This window comes from Vollenhovia emeryi, unplaced genomic scaffold (genome assembly GCF_000949405.1).
Source record: "Vollenhovia emeryi isolate VEMERY1.0 unplaced genomic scaffold, V.emery_V1.0 DF939198.1, whole genome shotgun sequence".
Lineage (NCBI taxonomy): Eukaryota > Metazoa > Arthropoda > Insecta > Hymenoptera > Formicidae > Vollenhovia > Vollenhovia emeryi.
In genome coordinates, this window is record NW_011967168.1 from 269,296 (window position 1) to 290,449 (window position 21,154).

At 48.5% G+C, this 21,154-nt stretch overlaps 1 protein-coding gene across 1 annotated transcript in view; it reads right to left on the bottom strand.

Annotated features, from left to right (window-relative positions):
- Positions 1-21,154, bottom strand: part of LOC105561891 (A disintegrin and metalloproteinase with thrombospondin motifs 7-like) — a 48,479-nt gene that overhangs the window by 1,965 nt on the left and 25,360 nt on the right. Inside the window, exons 4-15 of the mRNA XM_012012248.1 lie at positions 6,005-6,290; positions 4,710-5,029; positions 4,328-4,602; positions 4,074-4,220; positions 3,796-3,946; positions 3,620-3,709; positions 3,159-3,474; positions 2,213-2,340; positions 1,844-2,091; positions 1,443-1,560; positions 997-1,259; positions 196-710 (exon numbers count right to left, since the gene is read on the bottom strand). Of these exons, the coding sequence (XP_011867638.1) occupies positions 196-710; positions 997-1,259; positions 1,443-1,560; positions 1,844-2,091; positions 2,213-2,340; positions 3,159-3,474; positions 3,620-3,709; positions 3,796-3,946; positions 4,074-4,220; positions 4,328-4,602; positions 4,710-5,029; positions 6,005-6,290 (2,857 nt within the window). The remainder of the gene's footprint in view (positions 1-195; positions 711-996; positions 1,260-1,442; positions 1,561-1,843; positions 2,092-2,212; positions 2,341-3,158; positions 3,475-3,619; positions 3,710-3,795; positions 3,947-4,073; positions 4,221-4,327; positions 4,603-4,709; positions 5,030-6,004; positions 6,291-21,154) is intronic.

Genomic DNA, 21,154 nt, shown 5'->3' on the forward strand with positions numbered 1-21,154 from the left:
GTTTTCCAGCTTTATAAAACACGAATATACTTAAAATATTATATAACATTTTCACGTAATAAAATTTTATAATCATATAATTAAGGAATAATCTTTTATATACATAATGATTTTAGTCAGAAAAGAGAATTTCTAATTTCGCAGGCAAAAGAAATATGATACGAAGTATCGATCGGGTTAATATACACTAATTACCGGTAATCCATTTTCCGCTGTAGCAGTCCTCGACACTGGGCGGCTTGTTATTCGGATTACAATCGCCCGGGACGGAGCAGGTGACCTTTCTACTCCTCTTACCGTTCGAACAATGACTCCATTTCGATACTGTCCACTTTGACTTGGTATTGTACATGGAATTGTCCGGGTTCTCGTCGACGACATTGTCGAATTCGAGGATCTCCGGTTCCTCGGTGGTAAGGCCGTCGACTATCGTAATACCGTCCTGCTCGTTCAGGCTGATGTTGTAGAACGACGTGTCCTTGTTGTCGGTGTACACGATCAACGGTACCTCCGAAGTGGGGCCGCACGGCGGTAGATCAGGGCACGGTTCCATTTCTTCTGGCCGCGTGTGCTTGTCGCAGTCGCGATCGGGCAGGGCCAAATCTGATCGATCGGTACCCACGCCAGAGAACACACACATCACCGATCTCTTGCGTAGCGCACCATCGCCACACGTAACAGGGCACATTTGCCACGGACCAACCCACCACCTGAAACATAAAAAATACTGTTAAAAAGGTGCAAACGCTTCCTAAGTAAAATATGTCTTGGAAATGTTTTTCTTTTTTTTTCATATCTTTTCACAGTCGTCAATAATTTGCAGCGTGAATGCGAAGCCAATAGTTTCGATCGTGGAGTAAGAATGCATAAAAGATGGTAATCGAAAATCGAATGGAGTTTAGAGTTCCAACCGCTTCGAATGTATTTTCGTTTACGTGGCAATGGTATTTCTCCAAGTTTGTTACAATCGCTTTATCGGATTCGAAGTTGGCTTACCTCGCAGGGCATGGATTCGAATTGCATTCGCGCGACTTCGGCTCCGGCTTTTCTATGCCGTCGCAGAAGTGGTCCTCGACGATGCCGCTTTTTCTTTCGTGACAGACCGCGTGCGAAGCCTGAGTACCGCCACCGCAGGTGACTGTGCAGAGGGTCCAATCGGAGGATACCCACGAGTACTCCGGAGCCCGATCGGGCTCTTTTTTCGGCACGGTATATTCATAACGTAGTCCGAAGTTACGATATTGACCTCTGTAAATTAACTGAAACAATGACGACAGATTATTGGCTTTTGAATAAAAACTGTTGAATCTTATCGATTCACAGATTAGGTAAAATATACACGATGAAAGTGCAATTACAGAATTTCTTGAAATAAATATGAAAGCGTTTTCATTTCTGACTAACTATTGCGTGTGCAATTTATATCGCTAGAATGTACTCACATAGACCGCGATATCTTCTTTAATAGGACCTGGGATCCTGATCTTCTCTCTGTCCCGTTCACGTTCGTACAAAGCTGGTGTCCCGGCGACTTCGTATTCGCCCGCTAAAGTGATCTGCCTGTCCGATCAGAATCTCAATTCAAGAGTTTGGCTATGTTAATGTTTTACAAATTTTTGTCTATCAGCCTGTCGTTATTATATTTGATAAAAAAAAATTCAAATTACGCAATAGATGAATTTTTACATTGCTCTATAAAAGTATATACACACAATTCGAGTGGTCAAGAGGCGCGAGACTCTCCAGCCTAGATTATAGCTGTGTCGGGTTTTAGGATTAAATTTAAGCTTCGCGATAAATTGTTCGCATCGTTCCACAATTTTGCGATCTGAGATATACGCACCGTTTTCCATTGAGGAAATACTTGTCAGAATTCGGCACGCCGATGCCGATGTAATTCTTGCTATTCCCGACCTCCTCGATTTTTATGTTTCGAGAGCCGGACGGTATGATAACAACTTCCTTGTATCCGGGACCGTCGTTTTTGTCGTAAACGCCGCTGGTAGTTTCGCACTGAGTACCATCACCGTGACAAATACCGCAACGATCTTCCGTAGCATCGGAATCCACCATCCAATCGCAACCGACTTTCTAAAAATTGAAGCTATTTAAACCTTAAGACTACTTTCGGGGCCGAAAGTCGAAATTATATTTTCAATTTCTAAAACTCTGTCGTAAGCTGCACAATTCCTCTTTGGAGGGGAACACTGACCCTGCATATACCGGCGATGCACATGTCCCTGGTACCAACGTTGCATGGAGTACCGTCAAGAGCAGCCTCTCCCCAAGGTACGATTACGCTTTCATCTGTATCGGTGCAATAAAGCTCGCAAGGTTCCGCTAAATGGGACGATGCAAATCAAATCTCGCGTCGAATTAGAGGGTATTAGGGAGGTATTCTCGTGTTTTAGATTTTTTAAAAGTCGATTTCTTTTCACTCAATACTTTTCCATGATATTTCTGGAATAGACACGTGAAAGAATTCTTGAAAAATGTAGAAAATCATAGAAGTTATGAAGGTTGAACGCGAACCGCCTGCAGGTCGAAAAATGACATGGCCTCGCAGCTGGAATCAGCTGGAATCAACTCGTCGTTAGTGACGCATTCTTTTTGTCTAGCCCCCGTCAATGTGATTGTCTATGTTTCTGTAGGTAGTGCTGTAGGTATATCTGTCTGTGACAAACTCTACAAACATTTACTCGGAGAGCAGTTTAGTGTACTTTGAACTTCAGTTAGATGTAATTTTTGAGTTATCTGTAACTTGCGTTTTATTTATTAAAAATAAAAGAATGGAAGAGGAAGTAGAGAAAACAACGCAACCGAATAGACAACGGAAGGGTGTAATGCTCACCGTCACCGCAGGAACATTCGTCCCGGTCCAGATCAGACTACGATAATTCCTTAAATATTCATTTTTGTAGGCTGCATTTTAAAAATCATACGTTGCAAGATTAATAAATATATTCCAAAAACGTATAAGATTTGTGTTGTTTATTTAAAAAATTCACAAACAGTCGCCTGTATTTCGGAATATTGAATAAGAATACCCCCTAAAACCGCTGAATCATGAACAGTGCAATTTTGGAAAACTATAGAATTACGGAAATGATACGCGATCGCGGAGACGAGCGGCACGCAGCGCTTAAAATTCCACTTACTTTGGTCGAAGTACGGCAGCCAGGTATAGTTCTTTCCCTTGTACTCTTTGCCGTCGTAGTTGCTGCATTGCTCGGCGCGGAAACTCGGTATGCCTTCCGGACAGGGTTGCGTGTTACAGATTTTGTAGCGGCGCCTCTCGCCTATGCAGAACTTTCCGCCGTGTGCGGGCTCCGGATGGTCGCACTTCCTCTCGACAATCGAGACCCCGGCGCCGCAAGTTCTCGAGCACTCGCTCCACGAGCCCCACTCGCCCCAACCGCCGTCGATTTGCCGCGGTCGATCGACGATGGGTACGCATTCCTGATTTTGACACCACTGTGGAAAGAGCGACGCAGACCATTAGAGAATTCTAATCTTCGTAGTACCAGACTAAAGTCATTCTCTCGGATAAGTTTAGCCAGTGGTATATGTATATATTTTATAAAAAGAATTTATTATTCGGAGAGAAACTTCCTTGTACCATGTGTTTCCCACAATGCGTTCCTGGAGCTGCCGGATGCAGCATGGTAGTGCAGGTGCCGTCCACGATGCACCATAGTTTCGAGCAGATCTGCAATCATAAGTGCCGCGATTATTTAAATCAGATTGAGCCTGGAGCCAGGCTGGCCCTCTACTATCTCTACGCTCTTTGTTTACCTCTTGCAAAGGGGAGCAGACAAAAGCTTCCCTTACGCCAAACTGCAGCCTGCATTGGTGTTCAGCGTTATACATTGCGCCGGGTGGCAAATCCGGATACGCGTAATCGTTACCCGCCGGCTCGTCTTCCAAACAATCGCCTTTTCCCTGGCTGGAAGTCGAGGACCCACGTACATAATGCTATCGTACATTTGCTACGCCTTTTATTTATGTTACATAGAAAGGGATGTTGCAGAATTCTGAATTAACTGAGATTATTAAACGTTGTTTTCATTTACTCTAAAAAATTCGTGATGTCTCTCCTGGAGCATCGAGACCACGCCACTCCAATAGCGTCTACCTCAAAGGTTGGCGTCATCACGTGCAGGGTGTCGCCTTCGCGTTTACTGCAGCCGATTTTCTCCGTGTCGTGGTACATTCCGAAACTGAACAGAAACACATTTGGAAATGTTTCTTTTTTTGCGTCGAAACATTCGTATTGACCTGGTATTTGGAGTCCTCCGCTCTCTTTCCGATTATCCATTTTGCTTACTTGTGTCCCAATTCGTGCGTGATCGTGTGCGCCAACGTGATCCCATTGTCCTCGTTGACACTGCAGCTGCGGTCCGGTTGACACATGCCGGCGACGTGCGCCACTCCCAGTGTACTGCAAGGAGTATTCGCACGCGAACAAATGTCCTCTCTCGTCACGAGAATCGCCACGTCATGGTGATTCGGGTGCGAGTCGTCGCTGGGATTTAGCTTCTGCTGCCATTTGCAGAAATTGTATAGGGTCTTATCGGCGTTCACCGCGATGTCCAGTCCTTGCTGGGGCAGAAACGGTTCATTTCGAGTAATCGTTCCATCTATCGAGGCGCACGAACGTACGTTTATCACGTAATTGATCTGAAAGCGTTTTTAAACCGCAAATATACCTCCGCGTCCTCCTCCTCGACGAGAATAATTCTGACCACGACAATGTTGATGAAATTGCCGATGGTTGGGTCGAGGTAGAGCGCGGACACCATGTTCATGATGGTCAGGAGATAGGTCTCCACGTCGCCGTCCTGGTGAAAAGCCATCATCGTTGTGTCAGCGACGACAAGAGCCTCGACATGGCGCGGCGTGCTGATCGATCTCTTGGAACGATGCCATCGTTTCGCCTGATGATGTTTCCTTCGCCCACGGCCTTGAACTTGGACGAGGCCTGGTTGAGTTTGCCATTCGAGCCGCGTCTCTGTCAATCGACGCGGTTCTGTCGGATATTTCATGCGCTGTCACGATCACATGTAGTAGCTAACGTCTCTTAATGGCTGCGCTTTTACCGTTAGTTTACTCGTGGCCCTGATCATTTTTAACGTTGCCGGAAATGCTCGAGTAAAGTCCTTGCCAATTGCTCGAGCGAGAAAGATAGCCGTGCCGCTACTAACGTACCACGGAGCGTTTTAACGCCGCGGCTGATTTACGTAGATTGGCAGATCGTAAGTCTGCAATTAAGATTTTATTCAGTCCGCCCGATAGCGCTCGACCGACTTGCCGAAATGGATATTCATTGTAGTTAATTACGGGTTTGCGCGAAACGGATTATTCCCTCATGGGTTCCTACGGAGAAACCTATCAATTGTGCGATCTTACTTCTCTAAACGTCGACGCGCTCGTGCGTGTGTTTAATCCATCGAAATGTAGGACCGCCAGAGAGGGTGGCTAGGTCGTAAAGCTCAAGCGCCAAGGACCTGCGGTGAACGGTAATTTCGCGACTTGCACCGCGATCGAACTAGATTCGATAGACTCGGCTCGCGCTATCGTTCGAATCATCACGCAACTCGGCGGGAAGGCTCACGTGTCGAGTTGGTCATTATCGCGGCCGAAAGACAACACTAGACACATCGATTAGAATCGATTCTAATACCGCGAGTTTCAATATTCTCGCGCGAGACCAAGCGCTCCGCACACCCTTTCTCTCTCGCCCACCCTGCACCTTCCTCCCCGCACGGATATTATCGTCGGCGAAAAATAAAGGACAGACGAGGCGTCGATGACACGCCCACGTTCCATACCACGGCGCGTCCAATTACATTATACACGGCAGACACATAAATACATGTGATACATATTACAAGAGAGGGCGAGAGCGCACGAGAGGTGTGGGAAGACGGCGCGGCGAGTGCGGGGGACGCGCGGGCGAGAGGCGAAAGAGGAACAAGAAAAAGGTGTCGGGGTCTGTTCTCACCGCGGGTGCCGCAGTTTCTCTCCTGCTTCCTCTTCTTTTTGCGCCGTCGCTTGCTACGGCCGCCGGCGCCGATCTCGAGCTGCCGTTGCTGCTGCTCGGCCGAGCGCCGGTAGACGAGATGAGGCCGGCCGGCCGTCGGGCCCTCGTGGACCGACGTGCTGCGGGCACCGGCGCCTAAGCCGCCACTCGTCGCTCCGTCGGCCGGCGACGTGCCGCGTTTCTCTTCCAGGGATACGGCGACTGGTTCCAGCCAGAACTCGCCGTGATCGCCGCGCAGCATACCTGCCTGAAACACAAAACCGGGTCTCGTGTTACCCAAACACGCGGAGGCTACGCGCCGGCGAGATTGCTCCTTGTGACGTCTCTCGGCGACGCCGAATACGAATGGGCCGTTTAGCTTGGAAGTGGCGCGTACGTCATCCTGAAAGGCTCGTTTACCCTTTGCAACGTAGGGACGAGAGCGTTGTCTCGGTGTTTTTCAACCTCCAAGCGTGTTATCTTACGTCCGCCAATTAATTTTGAGTAATACGTTCAGCGCCCAGACCTCGTAATAAATAATGCTCGGACAATCTTTTATCGGTCGCAATACTATCATCGTTTACTGTGGCTCGCAAAACCGATTGCGCACACGGGTATCGTGTACTTCAGAACATCGACGTCGTCCGTAAATGCCGGCGGATCGTCTAATTAAGCGTGGAAGTCGCGTTTTACGCTAGAATGAAACAAATCGCGATCTTCAACGTGGGAGGAACGGCGGGCGCGAGAAATGGTAGACTTGCGGGGGCGTATCTCTTCGTAATTTGGCGCTAACACCGCCGGCGGCGACGATATGCGGAAATATTAATGCGATATATGAGAGATTATAACGAAGTTATGAAAGCGAAGCGGAGACTGGATTGGTAGCGGCGCGCATTCAGTGCGAGATATCTCTCTCTCTCTCTCTCTCTCATATCTGGGTATTAATATTATATAAGTATGTTCACCTTAAGTACTTGGAAATTGAGTTTCTACCGAGTTGGTTTATATCAGCGTACGCTGCCGAGTATTATGCTTAGTTCCCATGAAGTGTAAGCTCTTCAACGTGGAAAGGACACCGCTCGATATCGCTCGGCATCGCAAAAGCAGAGGGGGGGACGTTAATGCAAAGCTTATTGGAACTTGCCACTCATTATTTCAACCATCAATCGCTATCTGACAAGAAACGGCGGGACCTGTCAGTGACCGTGGGTGATTAATGCCGGAGCGCAGCTACGGACGTGCTAATCTGCAGCATGATCAACATCGGTTCGCATTATTCTATTTCTTGTTACGAAGGTGTTAGAGTTCGGACCTCCGACGGCGCGTCAGGCGTCATGGAACAAGTATCCCGAAGGTCCATGCGACCGACATAAAAAGAAGGCGGGAGGACGCTTTCGAAGGTAGAGAAGGTGAAGGCTTAGGAGCCGAGGCCGGGATGACGTTTGCATATCCCGATTAGCTCTCGGAATGAAACAATGTAAAACTTTTACGTGGACCGTAAAAAAGGAGGCACGTAAATACACGCAAATCTATTGTAAATATAGATTTCAGTCGTTCAGTCTAAACGTTGTGGTCCAGTCATTTTTTAACAGCCAGTTGTTGAGATATCGAGTAACCAAAATTACGCTAATATTTGGCAATACAGAATTTAATATTTTTTATGTAGACAGGACTGACATCGAGATATCCATAATTATATAATTTGATAATGAAGCGAAAAAGCTCCATTGTACTTTCCTTGTTGTTGTATCTCTCATCGTTTGTCTTTCTTAGTTTTACATTATCACGAGGACATTTTATTAATAGTACACAGTATTCGGGGCAAGCATGAATAAACGATAAAATTTCATAAACAGCGCGCCACTAGAAATTCTATTTGCGTTCGTATCAACTAGCATACATATTAAAACCTAATAATCTAGATTACTTTACACTGCACCGAAACACCATATTATCATCGTTGGTGTCACGAGGCAGGTATTCTCGCGCTCCGGCGAAATAAAACGATCGACGATGTAGAGCGAGAGAGGCGAGAGAGAAAGGGAGGACGAGAGGCGGTAAAAGGGCTAAATATAGTCGAGCTGAGGTGGCGCTCGCTATTTCGATTAGCCCTCGACGCAGACCGTGAAAAATCACGGCGCCAGACTTACAAAGGCAAAGAGAAGAGGAAGGGAAAGGGGGGAGGGGGGAGGAGGAGAAGGAAGAAGAAGAAGAAGAAGAAGACGCGGGGCCTCGTCGAAGGATCTCAAAGAAGGCGAAAGAGATCCGGCCGTGACTGGGCTCGGCATGGGGCCTCGCGGCGTTTTCGTCTCCTCCATCTCTTTTTCCTCTTTCCCCTTTATTGTCGTGTTCGTTTCGTTATATACGTTTCTCTCTCCCGCCCTCACTTATCCTTTTTCCTCTCTCTCTCTCTCTGCAGTATGCTCACAAATTTTGATTGGCCATATAAGGAGTGATTTGTTATCGGGCGATTCGCTTTGACGACGGGCAGGACGTCACGTCGTTGACTTCGTTAACCCTTTGGGGCCCAAAAAGAAGTTTGGAAGCCGAACAGTCGTTAAATATCTTTATTCGGGTCGGATAACATAGTAGTAATTGTTCGCTATTCCGAATACACTCGGAGAGAAATCCATCCTTCCGAGATTTCTAAAGGGTTAATAATCATGATTTCCGTTGATTCTTTTCGGAGGATTTATTCACCGATTATACGGAGTACGCTCGACAAAGACAAATATGACATCCGTAGATCGACCCGTGCGCTCTCAGCCGAAATGAAATAATTGGAAGTTATGGTGCATATGTTACTTGCACTCGCGCGATATTTCATCCTTTAGTCGAGGGGATCTCCGATTCGCCGATATCCGCCGATCGGATTTAATTTAATAAATGCGACTGCGACTTCCATTCGCTATCGGATTCTGCATTTCGAATGTTTCATGTAAATCAACGCGCTGGGATCTTTCGAAAAATTCAAACTTGTCAAAAGTGTAATCCGTTGTACTGTGAAAAGGTACAAATGTGAGCTTCGCCTTTACAATAAGCTTCGCGAATAAAGTGATAGTATTAAAAAAAGAAGCTTCCATCTTCGATGCGCGATCAGGTTGATCAGCCGTGATTTCGCGAACCGTTATCGCGAATTCTAGAACGTGCACACACGTGACAACATTATCGATTCCGCGACCTAGTACACGTTTACCGTCGTTACTAGTTGAGAATTTGCTACCCCGTTTGAATGTGGCTAATTGGCACGTACATATATAATATATCTCTACATTGGCGCGACGCACGGTTACCAGAAAGTTACTCGAGCAGTTTTCTTTTTTATTCGCTCGTATTGTACGGGCTGACGGAGAATATATGAGGTACACGTCGTATATTTGCGGGCTTCGATTAATTCCGCATATCGGCCGATAATTTACGACGGTTTACGTTACAGCCGCGTCCTCTTCGGCGTAGAAGGAATTTCTATCGGCGCGACGTATGCACGAGCGGCGCGAATTCGAATCTGTCGCACCACCTTTAATCGCAGCGAGCACGCCAGTGACGATCGGAAAGACCTCGCACGAAATCGACAAAGATCTTCGCCCGTGTGTAAAGCACCGGTCCATGTCCAGCGCGTCGTTAATAATCGCGCGAAACGTGACAAATCCGCGGAGCGCGCGTTCTCCAGGCGCGCGGGATCGCGAGCGCTTGAATTATTAATCGGCGCGCAACTCGTTGCGAGCGCGACCCGGTCGGCATAAATTGCCAGCTCGCTAATCGCGTGATGCACACCCGCACCGCCGATGCAATCGATCGTGGCGATTGCACGAATGCCGATTCGCAGGTGTAGGGCGGGAGGCGCACTTATCTCGCGCGAAGAGTGCCCGTCTACGCGCGTCAACACCGCGCTTGCGCGTTTCCCGGGAGAGAACCCGGCGGGCGCGACAAAGCGAATTCGATTAGCATAAAATCGTGCACGCACCGGGCACCGTCAATCGCGGCCGCGAATGCCCGGTACCACGTTGTACACCTCGCCGCCTACTCCGAGTAAAGGTCTGTGTCCACGACGCTAGAACTCGGTCCGAGTTCTAGTTCCGAGAAATGTGTAGCCAATCAACTTGCAGCTTTTATAGAATTGCTAGAAACTAGAACTTGGACCAAGTACCTAGCGTCGTGGACACAGGCCTTGAGAATTGCCGATGTTGAAGTATCGGCCACGCGTCGGCCCAGAGTTGGTACGCCAAGTCTCCAAGCATGAGCCGAGTATCGGCCAAGTTTCGCTTGTGAGCTGGTATGCCAATTCTCGATGATCAGGCCTTCGCTCAGAATTGACTTAGAAAAAAATGTGGATTATAATTTTTATTATATAAATTTAGTAAAGTACTTAAAACTCTCTTCCTTATGTACTATTTCAAGTGGCCACGCTTGAACCAAGAATGACAGCCGGACCAGAAAAATGATAACTGATTCTGAAATATCCAAGACTGGCCCACATTAGTTTGCAAGGAATGGCCTATTTTGCGATCGATTCTAGCCCAATCACGGGACAACGCTGGGAACTTATGTGAGGCCGATGACTTATCCAGAAACTGTCCAGAACTGGCTCCATTGCTTGATAACCATTCTTGGCCCAACGTTCTCGTTCCGGATTTAAATGAAGGCTGGGCCAATCTTGGTTGAAATGCGGGTGCCAAGGTTGGGAGTGCGGCTAAAGGTTCAAAGGCCTGTGTCGACGATGCTAGAACTTGGTCCAAGTTCTAGTTTCGAGAAATGTTTAGCCAATCAACTTGCAGCTAATTCCATAAAAGCTTGGATCAAGATCTAGCATCGTGGACGCAGACCTTAACTTTTACTTACTCAGGGTTGCCCGCTTCGGCACGCCGGCGATCGTTAAGGTGACTTTACCCTGCGAACTGGACACACGCCGCTGGCTGGTTGTATAAATTATTATTGAACGACCAACGGGGAATACCGATGGGCGGTCGCAGCAGCGAGACACGTCGACGCCCATGTTTAGCGGTCGACGAGGCCTAACGGCCGGGCTTTTACGACGCATATTTGCGCCGACGTCTAAGCGCGTATTGGCTCCCCCCGATGGCGATTGTTGGTCGCACACGCGAATATCTGTCGCGCCTGTCGCGCGGCCTGCTCACCGGCTGACAACCGTAAAAGACGATTAGCCTCGCCTCGACCGGCGGAGCCGATACGATCTGCCGCCGTTACGGGGTTCGTTGATTATCGCACTCACCGCCGGCCGCGGTGATCGCCGAGGGAAATTAATTATCGGAATCCGTGGAAACGCTTGACCTCGGTGTCAAATGCGCGGCGTTAATTAGAGTTCGCGGTGTCGTTGATAATGATTTTACTGCTGCGGCACGTAATCCTGATTGAATTTTTATATATTCCTTTTTTCCCCCGTTCTCTGACCCGACGGATATAAATGTGAACGAGAATGATCTGACAGATGTCAATACAAAATAAGAACTTGAGTCTTTTCTCGACCATATGACGCACTTTTAATACTACAGACATTTATTGCGAAAGATATTACCTCAGCCAGGATTTGAATCTGGACTACCCTTGCTCTCTGGGCGGGCGTCTCACCAATTCGACCACTGAGGCATGTATTTCGCAAAAAATTTTCTGTATTGTTAAAAATGCCAGATACGGTTAAGAAAACACTGGCGTTGTTAATTACTGCTGACGACTTGAAGTATATTCTCATTAGTTACAAAATAAAAGAATCAAGTGCAATAAAAGTAATGTAAAAAATAAAGCGCGTATTTGTTTTTAACCGCTAAAGCGAATTACACAATTAAAGGTATCTTTCAATCGCGAGCAGCTAAATTTGACCGCCTGCAAATTCCCTCTTTATATTGCGTTATCACGAGTGTGGCGGCGAGAATTTTGTTTTATTAATTTATGGAAATTAAAATTTGTCGCGTTGCGAGTGCGCTTTAGGGAGATTTGTCCACTTTATAATACACTCCAATTACAATGTAGATAATTGGTATTTGTATTGCCGTTCGAAAAAGTTCTCTTGTCGGCGTATGTGAAAATCTGCTAATATTTGACCAAAAATTTCCACCCCGGCGAATTCGAATGTTCCCTTTAAACACCACGTTGCGTGTCTAATGCATGTAGTTTGAATCACGTCCGAATATTATGACAGAAATTCCAATTCAATTATGCACTATTCCGTTAATTTATTCGGTCGCAATACGTCCCGGGCATTCGAGTTTGTTTTGTAAATAGCAATTAATTCGGGAAAGTGCGTCGCTTCATAGGACCCGGGCTCTGGTATCGGTTCCAGAAATTCGAATGATTCCGCATAAACGACGCGGTTGTACGCGCTTGCTCAATATGCGCCTTGTTAGTACCGGGATTATGCTCCTCTGCCGCAGCGGGGAATTTAATAATGCGCCAATAAATTATTGTAAATGTCAATCGCCGTCGCCGCGTAACGTTACGACCGTGTAACGAGTTATGCGCACGATAATCGCCCGGGAGAGATCGCCAATGACATCAGACTTTGTATCCGGCGAGTTATCTCCGTACAATCGAATGCGAGAGAGACGCATATAAGCCGTCATGGGTGTGTTCCGCTGTCGCAGCACCGTAATGCCGCGAGGGAGACGAGCGAATCGAGGATACGAAGCTACGGGATTATGTCCGGGCAGAGACGACCGGCCGTGATTCTTCTTCCGCGGGTCTCTCGGTGCCAAGCGCGAGGGGCCTCCGCGCGTTTTTGCCGCGTACCGAGTAGAGTCTCCGCTCGTGGTATTTCCCGATGGTCGGCTTCTGGGGGTCAATTCTGTGTCTTGCAACATAGTGGAATTGCTAAAAGTGAGCGGCTTTGTCTCCTTCTGAAAGCCAACTTGGACACTTGGTCCAAGTTCTAGCGTCGTAGACACATGCTTGAGGGGACAGTTAGAAAGAGACAGAGCTACTCTTAGCATTTTCATTACAGTGTATAGGTCTGTGTCCACGACGCTAGAACTTGGTCCTATAGTTCTAGTTTCGAGAAATGTGTACTCAGTCAACTTGCGGCTATTCTATAAGAGCCGCACGTTGATTGGCCACACATTTCTCGGAACTAGGACTTGGGCCAAGTTCTAGCATCGTGGACACAGGCCTTAAAATGCAGAACTGAGGTCGGGTCCGAGTCGGAATACGTTTTTCGCGAACTGCCCGCGAGCGCGTCTGGCGCCCACCATCTGATTTCGCGTATTCACGTTTGCATCGTCTTTTCGCGTTCCCCTTTTCCCGTCTCGTTGACATTTCGTTTGTCAGGCGACTCTCATGCCGATGAACGCCTCTGGCCGCGCCAGTACGCGTGGAATCTGTTTCAAGGTGGACACTGGCGAGATTAACGGGATCGAGGAGGGCTCTCCTCTTCGATGGAAACGGAGTTTCGTCTTTGTTCCGCTTTTTGCGCCTCCTCGTCTCTCACTTCCTGTCCCGCTTGCACATTTCGCGCGGTAAAAATCCCGCAAACGACAAACGGCAGCGGCGGCTACCGGGAACATTTCCCGTGAGAACGTTTCTCGAGCAGGATACGCACAACAGTTCACACACGCTAATAGTCGCGCGCGCGCGCGCGCGCACCGACTGACGTTTTACGAGGGATGCGGCGAAGATGACGCGTGGATAACGCGCGGATCGCTATGGATGCGTGATTATTGCGGCACTTAGCGCTCCAGCATCGTGCTCGCTGCTGGGATTAATCTTCTCGTGAGATATGCGATTCCGTCGGCTCCTGGAGTATTATCCCTGCGCAACGTGCGAACTGGGTGGTGCGCGGAGTAATGCCTCCCGTTACTACAATCCCGCGCAGATCCGACGGTTCATCGCGGGAGAGCAAGATAACGGATTTTCCAGGCAACCGGAGAGCGCGCGGAGAGTACCGCCGCCCCTCGACAAGTCGAGGACGAAACCGGACGTCCGGCCGGGAGATAAGAGAAAGAATTCGGCCGGGGGGGAGAAAGATCCCTGATCCCCGATGACGATGAATGCCTCCCGCTGGGGGAGCGGGGGAAACGTGATTTATACCGCCATTAGAATAGTCGCCCCGGACTTTCCGTGTAGGTGGCGTATAATGATGGCTACCGCGTGCGTGCGTGTTTGTGCGCCGGTTCTGGTTCGTTTTCCACGGCGGGCGGGAGAGATGTCGGCGACAAAAAAGGCGCCCGACGATTACAACGTCCATAAACACCCAGTTCCTAACGGCCGCGGTGCATCTCTTGGTGAAACTTGGCGGGTTTTAGCGGCCTTTAATTTAGCCTTAAATCAGCCGCTCCGAGACTCCGCGTCCTGATCGGCTCTCGCGAGCAATCCAGTAGGGAAAATAGTATCGCGCGCCGTTGGCTTAATTGAGCCCGCGTACTCGCCGTACGTCCGCACGTTAATTGGAACCGCGAGAGATATACGAATGGCAATGAAATGGCCGAGCGCTGAACGGCCTTAATAATCGCAACGTCGATCGCAAAAGGGACTCGACCGAGATACTTTGCGTGATTTGGTGTATTCGGGGTCTTTTCTCGTCGTATTTTATATTTGAAAGACGCTGCGATCGACAGGCCGGCGACACTGGGAGCGAAGTTGAGTTCCATTATACCGGAAGTCCGTGGAGCTCGCGCGTGTATTCGGGAAACGGGCTCGCGAAGCGATCGCATCATTTATCATGAGATCGAGCTTCTTACCAGCCCTTTACACGGGCTGCTTCTTGAGTCTACGAGATGTTATCCGCAGATATTGCGGAATATATACCCATCCTCCTCGCGCAATAAAACGCCCGCGACCTTAATCGCTTTATCATTTTTTCCCCCCCCTTCCCGCGTCTAAAAGACACAAAAACGAGTGGCCCATTAAGGCCTAATTGCCGAAAGTAATAAGGGACCACCCACCGTCCCGCTTAGATCCGACGAAATAGATACGCATTAATTGGACGGAGGAGCAGCTCGCCGTTGATTACCTATTACCGGTAATTATATGTTAACCGCGCATACGTGGTCGTACGCGGCGCTCATAGAGACTGGAACCTGTTCCCCTACCGGGGGAACACATTGATTCGAGTCGCCCGCATATATGCTTGCGCGCGGTGCCTCGCATATTCACGCCTCCTAGCCTTTCGCTACTGGGGGAGACGTGGTCGTAAATATTTGCCGCGGTTTACGGTATTGCGCATTATGTCGGACTCTCTCGCGGCCATGATTCTTTTACCAGGGCACCAATCGTGTTTCAATTTTCCATTCTACAGGACGTGTTCGCGCGCGGGCGTGCGAGAAAACGGCCGGCGCGGCGCGGCCTCTCGGATCGTATTCATTGTAACGCGCGCGGGGCCCCGGCTGCATGCAGCGAGTAATGCCGCGCGAAAAGCGATATCTCTCGCAGTCGCCTGTCATTGGCGCCGCAATAACGATCATTCGCATTTTTTTGCCCACGGTCCCCAACGGTGACAAATCGCTCTTTGTTGCGAAAGCGGAATTAATTGACCTATTGATTTATTACGGCCCCTTTTGTGCCGGGTTTCACTTTTACGCGGCGCGACTAGGTCGCCGATATTTCGCTTTTTCGTACAACACTGACGCCTTTATCTGACGGGGGGGGGGGGGGACGGTTGATGATAAATCGACTAGGTGTGCTGATTGCCATCGGACCCGGCGGCTCGGGTACATATATGCGTTAATTGCCGGTTATTAATAGCGCGATAGATCTGACGAACGGGGAGAAAACTGTTTTGGTCCCCGATCAGGCGACGACTCGATCTCTCACCGGGCAGCTTATCCGATAAACCCGCGATATATACATATTTTCGGGAGGCGGCGAGCTGTTAAATTAAAGCGCGACGCCGATAATGAGAAAACCGCGTTAATCGTTCACTCACGGCGCACATGTTGCGTCCACGTCCGTGGTAAAGAAGATATACGACGGCGATATATTACCGCCGCACGAATTATTGACACGATAGCTGTTACCGTTGCTGATATAGTAACCGTCTTGCCAAATGCGGTAACGGCTGGCAATCCGTTATTGCGAGGATATCTCTATGCGAGCGATAAAGCATTATTTGTAAGCGAGATTGACTCAAATATATCTTTTCGTAACAATAGCACGTCGATGGGAATAATCCAGCTTTCGCAAAAATCGATACAACTTGTTCGCCGGGGATGCCATTTCAATTATATCTGATGCCGCGCCGTCAGTTGATAAATTCCAACGGAAAGCGCCGTCGCTGAAGACCAGAGTTTGTAATGTTTTCACGATACCGCGCTTGTATTTCAATTCCTCGTCCATTGGGACGCTTCTGGGTAACCGCGGAATAATTCATCGGGACAGTCTTCAAGGAGTTGTTTCAAACTCGGTCTCAACGGATCGTGAGTAATGTGCGGTAGGAGCCGATATTTCTTGCCGCCGGCTGTCGCGCTGCGCCTCGCAATAACAATTATTTTCAACGACTCTTTTTTTTATACAGCTACAACTTGGGAATCGGCGGGAGTGGAAGGCGCGGAAAAGCGGAATTGATGGAGTGCCTGGGAATGCCAGCCGTGCGCGCCGCGATTTATTTTGTGCAACGAGCGGAAGATATTTGCTCATTACCCGAAAACGTTTCCGAATAGATAACATTGACATCGCCAATCGATCACGAGATTCATGCGAGTACGCAGCGGAATATTTCCATCGGAGAAGCGTATCCCCCAGAACAATTTTTTAAACACACTTTACTCCATGAAAATTTAAGTCGCGGCGCCGCGGCGTAATTACGGCAAATTAAACGTTTCAAGGTTATTTTCCAATTTAATCGCGGAGATAAAAGTTAATTAAATTTCCTCTCGTTTACCTTTTCAAAATGCCAGCACGATCGAAAGTAAACTTTAAACCGGTCACTCATCAGACGGGATACGAGAACGTAAACTGTTACAGGATATTATAATAAAGTAATAGCGCGATAATAGAGTAACAACGCGATGCCAAGCTGGCGATACACTTAGTTTTAATGTCCATAGATTTACATGAAGATCAAATGTGTGTGTGGGGGGCGAAAGCAATCACGAGTCTTGCGGGTGATCAACCGAGATATAAAACGCGACGCCATTATTGCGTTCGTTTACGATATGGCGGTATGTGATGAAACTAATTGCGCAAGGAACGATCGCTTCCTTCGTTCAAGTGGAATAATGACTTATACATAAGTGCCGTTCGTTGAAGAAGAGTCACGCGACAAGATGCATGTCTGCGGTGCATTTTGCAGCCGCCGTGACTGGAACCTATCGGTTCTCGCGATCGTTCTTGGAAATTTAATAGACACGTCCCGACGTAGTAGCCTTGATACCCGCGCCCGATGATACCGCCGAGCGTTCTTGCGAGAGTTCGTGCGCCTGGACTCAAGATAAGCGGGCTAAAGGGTCCGCTTCTTCAAGGGTAAAGCCCACCCCGTTTGTCCCGGGCAGGCCGGAAATCCTCGTACGTTGTCGGAAAAGAAGGCTGTGCCTGATAAAATTTTCGTGCGGAAAACGATTTGGACGAGAGCGTATGGCCAGCGCGATTTATCAACGAGACCGCGGCGACACTCGCCCGCGACCGTGGTAAAAGACCGAGTTGGGGGAAGATAAAATTAATTACGATACACGTTTCGCTCCCTCCGGTGGAAATGGTAACACAGTAGGCGAGATATCGCGAGAGCGATTGCTCCGCAGATAGCGTGGGTGTTAGATGGTGAATTTTAAACTCGCGGTGAACTTAAATAAAATTTCAATTCCGTTCGCGTTGGAGAGTTAGATATTAGCGCGATAGCGATATAAAATAATAAAACTGTATCTCGCTCGGAAAAGTTACTCTCAACTTTGAAACAATTCCTTTCATCTACTCATACTCGAGTGATATCAAATTCGAGAAAGTTGCAGAGCGAAAATTGTTCAAATATCTTTGACAGTCCTTTAGTCATCCGAATTCATTGTTCATCGATTTGCATTAGTCGAGATAAATAATGCGATGCGATTTGAAATCATCTGACCTGGCTACGGTCAGGCAATCAGTGTTCGGAATGGCGAAAAGGGTGATCATAGTTAGATTCAATTCTAATTCAACGTTATGCCGCCACAATGGAGGTTGCACCGGAGGATTGACCCAGGGGAATAAGGCCATTACCGGGCAAGCCTGGAATTACCGAACATTACGTATCGATGCCAATTACATTTGGCTTCTCGTGTATACGCGCGTGCAATCCTAACGATATAGCACCGCGAGAGCCGAGGCGATCGCTTCGTTTACACTATGCGCAAATTCGTCGAGATCCATGAAGCAGGTGACACGGTATCCCGAGCAGATCATTGCGGCGATTGCTTGCGGTACCGCAAGGATGAATATTACATGTACCGCAGTTCAGAGCGACGAGAGAAGTATCTGTGCAACTATCATTTACAGTATCATTTACAGCACTGTAATCCGAGAATCGAATGATCCTACGGATAAGCGCGAGCGTGGGATTTACACTTTACATTGTATTGAAAAATTCATCGGTATCTGTAATTCAAGTCTTGCTGCACTGTTTATGCATTTGTGCGATTTCTCAATTTAAAATATTAATAAAAATATTAGGGCACACTTGTGACGCGTCGTATAAAATGTTATGTCGGTCTTTCGCGCAATGCAACGAGTTAATGTCACCTTCTTACGGGAGAATAAATGCCCTCATCTGTGATGCTTTACACACGCGAGTCGAAGCTGCTTCAAGCTGCATCGTCAAACTAAAGTCGGTGATTCAGCCGCTATGGAAATTTAAGAGACATTTAATCTGGGATTTAAGTCAACGCGGCTTGTATGATCCGCTGCTAAATAGGGTCTTAAGGGCCTGCGTAAAAGTCGCACGTGAGTGGCACGAGTAGGCTCGAGGTCTACAGCGGTTACGCGTCGAAACCACCTCGCCCCTCGCACGGGGGACATACACGCGTGCCTCTGCGCCGTGGATTTTATGGGCCAATAAAAACGAGCATTACCCGCGAGAGGTGTAGGTGCACTACGGGTAAACAGAGTTGTGCGTGTAAAATATTAAGTAGCTTGTTGAAATCGGCCGTTCCGCCAGACGACGGCAACCAGAGCGCTCGTTATTATACGGAGATTTGTTCGTTATTACGCAGAGAATTTCCTTGTCTCGAGCATCCGTCGTATTCGTAGCCACGTGGCCGTACGGCTGCAGCCGTGGCTGGTACCGCCGCGAATCTTTTACATCGAGAAAATCCGAGTTAATTTCCCCAATGCGCGGGCACTCACAGCGCTCTCAGCGCTGGGAAAAGCGGATTTGCTACCCCCGGGGTTGCGGAAATATCTAGGCCCACGCCGTGGCGTGGCTGCCGGGCCGCCGCGATTTCGCGAAATTCCGTGTCTCTACGATATACACGCCCGGTGGGGTCGATTACTGCGGCTGTTCGTTGCAGTTTCACGGGGCTCCCGGAGAAAATTGAGCAATTATACGGTATTGCGTGAGAACCGGGCGTCCATAAGGGCGAGCGCCGCCAATAGGTCCGCGCTGTTCGGTCGATGGGACACCCAGGACACCGTTGTCGGGGCAGCCTTACTTTACAGGCGTACGTGTGCACGCGGTTTGTTATCCACGTACGATGCACTTACGCGCCTCACGCGCGCGTGTATGTACATACGCGTACGTGGACAACGGCTAGGCTCGCCGTCATAAATCTGCCGTACCGTGGCAAATTAAATCATTATCGGGAAGCTACGAGCAAATTGCGCCGATGCATGCTCGCAGGCCCTTGTACATCCCTCGCTCCTCCACGCATTGTGCTGACGCGTCTTTTTCCCCGTCTTCGCATTCCTCCGCTCGCCCTTTATGCGCCGTTACCGCGCGATTTTACGCGCGTTCGTGCGCAGGAAACTACGCGGGTGGTTTCTCTTCTTGCGGCTCGCGCGAGTCTGCAGTTATAGCGCGTAGACTAATACGCATAAATTTCAGCCGAGGATGATGATAAAGAGGATGCGGTGGGCGACGGCGGTCCGACGAGAGATTGCGTGCTGCTTTGCGCCGAGAAATTTTCAACTTTCCGCGGCATAATCTTTGTTACGTTTGGCGCCCCGCTCCTATTCCACCCAAGTATTTTAGGAGCGTACATTGCATACTTTGAACGTATAATATATTTCGCTTGAAATGCGTCATAGGAGCCGCAAATAAAGTAGGAGTTCAATTTCAGTTCTAGAAGAACGTTCTGATTTATCGTTCTATTTAATATCCTAAATTAGGGAATAATCTCTATCATGCGATACGTTAATTTGCATTTTACATTATACACACGGATGCGCCGTGATTCATCGATTCGCATCGAAACCGCATGCCAATAATGTAAATGGCACCACTGGAAAACACTTTTTGAAAACACGTTTGCCACAAGAGAGAAAAGGAGAGAGAGAAAGCTCTTGTCCAATTGAATTCTCATTCCGATAGTTCCGGTTCACTTCGTCGCGACATTGACAAAAGAAGTGCATTTCAGATACGCGATAAATCACCCTTGAAAAATTGGCTCGTACGCCACAGCCAAGCTATACGACTCGATTTCGTTCAAATCGCGCGAGCTGTTGGCCGTGAGTTGTCGGACCAGACCTATCAATTAGTCGAGTTAACGAGTAACTGATTTTTAGAGAGCAAAGAGAAATGACAATCTTATTATCAACCAGGCCGCGGTGAACGAACTGCGTTTTAATTTATTTTCATGTACTATCTTTGAGTCAACACATAGCTCGCTGCAGCTTGTTGCAATTTGTCGTCGTACACGCACCGGCATAAATGCTGCCCCTATCCTTGTGAGGTGCACGCACACAACTACAGGGACTCTAGTTGTGTGCGTGTACCTCACAAGGATAGGGACGTACAGCATTTATGCCGGTGCGTGTACAAGAGAGAAAGAGGGAGAGACAGGGAGAGACACGGAGAGACAGGGAGAGACACGAAGAAACAGGGAGAGACAGGGAGAGACACGAAGAGTCACGGAGAGACAGGGAGAGAAGGAGAGACACGGAGAGACAGGGAGAGACAGGGAGAGACAGGGAGAGACACGGAGAGACAGGGAGGGACAGGGAGAGACACGGAGAGACACGGAGAGACAGGGAGAGACAGGGAGAGACAGGGAGAGACAGGGAGAGACA